This window comes from Thecamonas trahens (genome assembly GCF_000142905.1).
Source record: "Thecamonas trahens ATCC 50062 unplaced genomic scaffold supercont1.42, whole genome shotgun sequence".
NCBI classification, from domain to species: Eukaryota; order Apusomonadida; family Apusomonadidae; genus Thecamonas; species Thecamonas trahens.
Window position 1 is genome coordinate 226,510 of NW_013657638.1, and position 6,753 is coordinate 233,262.

Genomic DNA, 6,753 nt, shown 5'->3' on the forward strand with positions numbered 1-6,753 from the left:
GGCTAATGTATGCGGAGAGGGGAAACGGGGGGAGAGGGGGGGAGGGGCAGGGAGATGGGAGAGGAGGGGAGAGAAGGTGGAGGGGGAGGGGGAGGGGAGAGGGAGGGAGGGGGGGGACGAGAGCGGAGAGGGAGGGAAGGGGGAGGGAAGAGGGAGCGGGGGAAGGTGTGGCCGTACCGCGAGAGCATCGAGTTGATCTCGGCCTCCTTGGCCTCAACACGGGCCATGACCTCGGCAACGTCGGTCGTCTCCTCGGCCACAAAGTGGTCGTCGATCATGGTCTCCACATCGAGGTTGCGGAAGTCTCCAGTCGCCATTGTGTCTCGTTGGGAAGAAGGAAGATGAGTGGCTCGGCCTCACCGACACGTTGGACTGGAGCCGACCGAGGCCGAAGACGGAGGCGGTGCCGGTGGCGGTGCCGGCTGGCCGGTGGCCGTTTCGGGCAAAGAAGGTTGTGTGGGCATTTGGTGGGCGGACGGCTATTTGAGGCCCCAGGCTGTGATAGCCGCCTGATAGCGGCAAATCATGGAAAAGAAGAAAAAGGGGGGAGATGTTACAGCTCATGGTGGTCGGGGCTGGGGTTAGGGTTGGGGCTACGGCCGGGGATGGCGGCGAGGATCGAGGGGAAGAGGCCGCCAAGAACGTGCTCGGCATGGTTCTCGGCCGATTGGACGACGACGGCGGCGTGGGCAGCGAGATCAGGATAGGCGCTGCCACGGCGGATGACCACAGGCTCTAGCCCTGGTGAGGGTTCGAGGCCGGGTGCGTCGCCGCGGGCGTGCGCATGGAGCAGGGCGCTTTCGGACGGCGGAATGTGGAAGGACCACTCCGAGTCGGCCGCCAGCTCGCGGGCGAGGAACAGCACGTTGGTGACGTCGTCGGCGGGATTCTCGACCGCAATGCGGAGGTCGGGAAAGCCGGCGGCGCGGATCGTCGCCTCGACTGCGCGAGTAAGGGCGACGCCCGACCCAGACGGCGCGCACACCAGATTGACCGCGAGAATCCCGCCCGGTGCGAGCAGCTTGGTGCGGATGTCGGCAAAGGTCTCGACAGAGAGCGTGTCGAGCGCCGCCTTGCCGGTAAAGAGCTTGTGGATGACGACCTGGTATGTTTGGGCGCCGTTTGTGGCCCGCTGAAGGAACTTGGCCAGCGACGTCACGTGGGTCCGGCCGGAATCCGACGTCCGCTTGTAGCCAAAATGGGCGACAGCAGCGTTAACAACCGCCGCATCGCGCTCGAGCACATCGACCGACCACCCGAGGATGGTGCGGGCCCGAGTGGCAACCGAGCCGGCGCCGAGGCCGATGATCAGCGCGCGGGGGACGACAGCGTCCTCCTCGTCGTCAACAACAAAGTCTGGCACAACGACCGCCGCCACCTCCGGCTCGGACACCTCGAGCAGCGGCAGGAGCATGAGATTCATGCCGACAAACGCAATCGACGCCCGGTGCGCAGGGTCTACAAACATTGCTCCCACAAGCGCTGCGTCCATCACCAGCAAGTCTACCTCGAACGACGGTACAGCCTCTTCGCCTTCGGCCGAGTCGGCCACCACCTCACGGTCAGAGGTGTCGACCGCCACCCGCGCCACGGTCACCAGCGCCCCGCGCGGCGAGACATACATGTCCAGCACCGAGTCACCGGCTGCGCCCAGAAGCTGCACGCACACCAGAAGCGCCACTACCACTGCCAGTGTTGTGGGGCGCATGCTGGTGTGTGTACGTGGGGTGCGGTGTGGTGAGCCACAAAGTGAGTCGCGCTGAAAACGAGCCTTCGGCGCCTGTGTGCAACCGCTGTCGCATCAACTCCGCCTACGGGTTCGGTCGGCAACCTGAATGGCGCTCGCCCGCGCTGCACGGGTCGGGCGTCCATCGCCTCGCCCGCGCCCGCGCCCGCCTCCCCGCCCACGTCCGCGCCCACGCCCGCGCCCGCGTCCCCGCCCGCTCCCGCGCCCCCGCAGAGGCTCGCCCGCGCCCTCGCTTCCGTCTGCACCGGTGGTCACCGGCCCACGCTCGGGCTCTTCCTTTCGAGCGATAGAGTCCATACGAGCGAGCATAGCACGAGTCTCATCGTCGAGCTTGGGTTCGAGGGGTGAAGCCGGCGGGTGGCGGCGCAGGGGCGACGGCTGGGGCGACGGCGAGCGCGAGCGCGAGCTGTTGCGTGGGCGCGGGCGGGCAGGCGACAACGCCGTGGCTACAGTGCGACGAGGGGTGCGAACCGCAGCCTGGATGGCTGTGGCATCGGCGTCAATCGAGCGCGACCACGCAACGGGGTCGCGTGCAGCCGACGCTTGCGGGCCGCGCGAACTGCGGGCCTCGGCCGCGGCCAGATCCCGCTTGTACTGGGCAATCAGCGCAGCCTGCATCTCCAGCCTCCGCGCTTGGTCGTCGATGATCTGAGTCTGCTCTGCCAGTTGGGCCTCGAGCTGTAGCTGGACCCGCGCCGGATCGTTCCCCGAGCTCACCCGCGCACGCAGCGTGGCCAGCAGCTCGTCCTTGAGGCCCGAGACCGGACGCTGGGCCGGACCTAGACCGGCGCGGGCCTCGGCCTTGAGCAGCGCCTCGTACTTGTCACACAGTGCTTCGTACGCACCCTTTAGATCCAGAACCAGTGCCTCCAGCTCCTCGGCCCGGGCCTGCGAAGCGGCCAGCGCGTCGGCAGCCTCGCCAGCAGCCACCTCCCACCTGCGGGCCTCGTCCTCCCAAGCCACAGCCTCGGCAGCCGCAGCCTCGGCCTCGGCCCGGGTCACCGCCCGCGCTCGCGCAGCCTCTGGCCCAACATGCCCCGCCGAGCCCCGCCGCTGCCACAGCCGCCCGCGCTGCGCCTTGGCTGCCGCTGCCTCCCGCGCAGCCACCTCTTGCCGAAGCGCCGCGTTCTCCTCAGCCAGCTCGCGGACAACCTGCTGCAGCTTGGTCGCCTGAATCCGCAGCGACGTGTTCTCCGAGCGCAGCGCTGCAGAGAGCCCTGCCATGCCGCTCCTGCTTGCCTCGTGCTTGCTCTGACTCTGCAGACACGTGTGCCTACTCACGCACCAGCCAGCTCGACCGGGGCGAGGGCCCGGCGCGGGCTCTACTTGCCGCTCGACAAAGACCTCTTTTTTTTTCTATCCTCGCTGTTGTCTCCTGAGGTGCTACACGAGTAGAAACAGGCTGGAAGAGCAGCCGCGGACATTGGGGCTTTGTTTCGTGTCACAGCTCTTCTTCGGCTACCACAACAACCCAAAGAGCCCGTCGACAGTGATTGATGGGAAGGAGTATGGTGGCGGGAGGAGAAAAAACCGCCGCGAGGTCTGCCCGAGGTAGACCCGATCCAACCACCGATCTGGGCACTCTACCACCACTCTCCATCGCATCCATGACATGCGGATACACTCACATCACTATTGACACATGCTACTTTTGCCTGATCTCCATGGAACCCCCCCCCCTGCCACTGCCACCCCAACTACGTCTCCATCACCTTTGGCTACCCGCCCATGGTCAACCAGCCCTGCCATTTTTTTTCCTCAGCGGCGACATGAACGAAGCGCCACCCGCGACACGTGAGCGAGCCAACCGCTTCCGTCCTCATTCAGGCGCACAACTGCAAGTGGACGACATTCGACTCGCCCAGGAAGACCGTAGGCGAAGATGGGCGGAGGAAGGCAGGGACGTGGCTTGGAGGGTGGTAGGCGGAAGGCTTCGGGCAAGACGGCTGGCGGGATGGCTGGCGGCCGGAAGTGGTCGGCACGCGCTGTGGCTGTCGCCTATTTTTTCGTGGCGCTGATGGCAAGCCTTACAAGCGGCAGAGTGGCAGAGGCAGCTGGCGATGGAAGTAATGGAGGAGGAGGATGGGGCCGGCTCTCTCCGCGAGTGGTGGGCGGCACGCCTGCGCCGCCTGGAGCGTATCCAGGGCAAGTTGCGCTGACGCCTGGCGATGACTTTGTCAACTGCGGAGGAACGCTCATTCACTCGCTCTGGGTCCTCACCGCCGCGCACTGTCTCTACGACGATCGTGATCATCCGGAGGATATGTGGATCTTTGCTGGCAAGACCAATCGGTCGGAGGTGACGAGCGCCGACATGGTCCAGGGCGACGCCATCTTTCTTCACGCTGGCTACGACGACGACGATCTAACGTACTATGACATTGGTCTGCTCCGCCTCGCGAAGCCGGTGCCAAGTCGGGAAGGCATTGCAGTGGCCCGGCTTGCAGACACGGATCCTCCAGACTACGCTGTGGTCACCATCACCGGATGGGGCGCAGACACGATCAATGCCACCGGCGAGCCCGACAGGTTGCAAGAGGTCCAGACACTGGTCCAGCCAAACGCGCTCTGCCAGGCCAACTACGAAGAAGAGCACGTCGACATCCTCCCATCGCACCTCTGCGCCGGACAAGAGTGCATCTCTGGTCACGATTCGTGCCTTGGCGACTCGGGCGGCCCGCTCTGGGCCCGATCCGAGGACGGTGGCATTGTGCAGGTGGCGCTGACCTCGTTTGGCGGCAACCCCGACGACGACGACTCTCCCTGCGGCCATCCGCGGTTCTGGGCAGTCAACACCCGGGTAACAGCCTACCTTGGCTGGATGGCATCGATCATGAACGGCACGCTCTACACGACGGCCACGCCGTCGGCGGCCGCCACCACCACCGCCGGTGGAGGCAACGCCGCATGTCCATCGCCGCCGCCCTCGCCGCCGCCGTCACCACCGCCGCCGCCCTCGCCGCCGGCTCCGCCACCAACGCATCTCACAGGTGCACTCGCAGGCATCTATGCGCAGCCTCATGTCGTTATCGACGGAACGGCGGCGGTGCTCGCCGACGCGCACGCGGCGTTCCTTGGCACCGTCACCGTTGCATCTGGAGCATCCCTAACTATTGCCGACGGCACACCTGGATCAGCTGTCCTCGCAGTCTCGGGCGCCGCTGGCATGAATCTACAGCAGCGAGCCGAACTGATTCTCCGCGGCGGCAATGCGGTCGAGACGGCTGCATTTCTGCTAGCGTCGACGTCGCAGTTGCAAGTCCGCCTCGACGCATCGCAGGCAGCACCGTCGACCAGCGTCGCTCTGGCTGTCTCAGGCGAGCTGGTGATCAACGGGCATCTGCGGCTGAGTGTTAGCTACACGCCTGCCCCTGGAACCATCTTTCACATCGCGTCCTGCGCCGTCTGCCGCGGCAAGTTCCGAACGGTGGCTCTCGATGCAAGCGACGTGGCCGGCCTGACACCGGTCGTCACGGTCTTGGCTGGCGAGGTCAGCGTCACACTGGTGCCTGCGGCAGCGCCGAGCTCGCCAAGACGGCCGCGACCGGGAAAGAGCACGACCGTGATCGCGGTCGTCTTTGCGGTCGTCATTGTGGTCGCGGCAGTGGCAGCTACCGGCGTTGTCCTGCGCCGGCGATCGCGCAGCGGCAGATACGCGCCTTTCGACGACGGCATTGCGCTCGACGCGCGCGCCGCAGCAATGGCGCAAGCTGCAAGCCGGCCGTCGCCGTTTGTATTCCAGCAGGATCCGTGCGAGAGCGATGTGCTCATGGGATTGTCACGTTGATGGTGGCGAGAGAAGTAAAGGGACACAGGGAGCGGCATTCACTGCGAGACGGAGCTCGGACAACTACACTATGTCAGCCGCTGGATGACGGCGGCCTTGAGAAGGCCGGCATCGGCGAGCGAGGCGTCCGAGGCCGCGATCGGCTTGGGCGGGAAGGAGGCGCGGAGGACAAAAGTGACGCCAGGGGAGAGGGCCTGGACGTAGGTGTAGAGGTCGTTGACGGTGTGGGTGGTGTTGAACGTCGCCGAGTGACGCTCGCCCGAGGCGAGGCGGATCTGGATCTGGGTGGTGGGCTTGGCATCGTCGACGGCGATGGCGGCCGGCACGGCAGCGCCCGCGGCGGAGGAGGCCGGCGCGGAAGCAACTGGAGTCATGTCGACATTGACGCTGGACGACGAGCCAAGCGTCTGGCCCGAGCCGGCAAAGGCAACGTACTTGGGCTTGGGCGGCTCCTTGTACTCCTCGGGCCCGTGGTCCATGAGCGAGACCGCGACTTCGCGGCCACGGAGCTCTGCGGCCCACTCGGACGGCATGCGACCGGCCTTGAGCTGGTCGAGGAAGGTCTTGTTGGCCGGAAGGTCAAAGGCACGCAGCGGGCCATCGTCGACTGAGAACCCGTTGGCCCACATGTGAACAACCTTCTTGATGGGACCCTGTGGCCCTGCGGCGGCAGCGGCCGACGTGGGCGGCGGCAGCGGAGTCGAGCCGGAGACGGTGTTCCCGAGGCGGAAGCCCGTGCCAGCAAAGGCCGGCGTGGTAGCAGGCTGTGCGGCGGGATCCATGTCCTCCGACCCGCCCTGCTTGGCGCCAAGGGCCTTGAAGGCGTCCATCATGTCGGCCGCCTCGCCACGCTTGGAGCGCTTGTCCGGGCGGCCCTGAACAGCCACCCCGGACCGCTCACCGCCAGCATAGTACTCGTTGGCATCATCCCCATCATCATCACCATCCCCGTTGCCCGCAGCCTGAAGATCAGCAAAGGTCCGGATGCGCGAGCCAGACGATGGCGGCGGGCGGCGAGAGGCGGCAGGCGGCGGAGCCGATGACCGAGCAGAGGCCAACGATGACGATGGGCGGGCAGCAGGAGCAGCAGGAGGAGCAGGAGCAGCAGACGGACCATCGAAGAAGGCAGCGATGGCCGCATCGAGTGCACCATGTGCGGCTGGTGGAAGGGCGGGAAGGGGGAGGGGTGAGTATGCACGGGGGGGGGGGGGGGGGGGGG

The 6,753-nt window shown here is 66.3% G+C and overlaps 4 protein-coding genes across 4 annotated transcripts in view; 1 reads left to right on the forward strand and 3 right to left on the reverse strand.

The window, feature by feature from the left end:
• The window catches only part of AMSG_08529 (uncharacterized protein), a 1,070-nt gene extending 727 nt beyond the window's left edge, over positions 1–343 (reverse strand). Inside the window, exon 1 of the mRNA XM_013899755.1 lies at positions 178–343. Coding sequence (XP_013755209.1) covers positions 178–317 — 140 coding nt within the window. The 5' untranslated portion in view covers positions 318–343. The remainder of the gene's footprint in view (positions 1–177) is intronic.
• Positions 344–542: 199 nt separating this feature from the next.
• On the reverse strand, positions 543–2,971 carry AMSG_08530 (uncharacterized protein; the record flags this gene model as incomplete). The annotated part of the gene is made up of 2 exons (XM_013899756.1): positions 543–1,686; positions 1,816–2,971. The coding sequence occupies 2 exons, from the start codon at positions 2,969–2,971 to the stop codon at positions 554–556; spliced, it is 2,289 nt and encodes a 762-aa protein (XP_013755210.1). The 3' UTR covers positions 543–553.
• A 545-nt stretch (positions 2,972–3,516) lies between these two features.
• Positions 3,517–5,568, forward strand: AMSG_08531 (trypsin domain lipoprotein; the record flags this gene model as incomplete). Its single annotated transcript, XM_013899757.1, has 3 exons — positions 3,517–3,562; positions 3,853–4,638; positions 4,738–5,568. 3 exons carry the CDS (start codon positions 3,517–3,519, stop codon positions 5,532–5,534), a joined length of 1,629 nt encoding a protein of 542 aa, XP_013755211.1. The 3' UTR covers positions 5,535–5,568.
• Positions 5,569–5,602: 34 nt separating this feature from the next.
• AMSG_08532 (UBX domain-containing protein) lies at positions 5,603–6,687 on the reverse strand (the record flags this gene model as incomplete). Its single annotated transcript, XM_013899758.1, has 2 exons — positions 5,603–6,496; positions 6,649–6,687. 2 exons carry the CDS (start codon positions 6,685–6,687, stop codon positions 5,603–5,605), a joined length of 933 nt encoding a protein of 310 aa, XP_013755212.1.
• Positions 6,688–6,753: the final 66 nt, after the last annotated feature.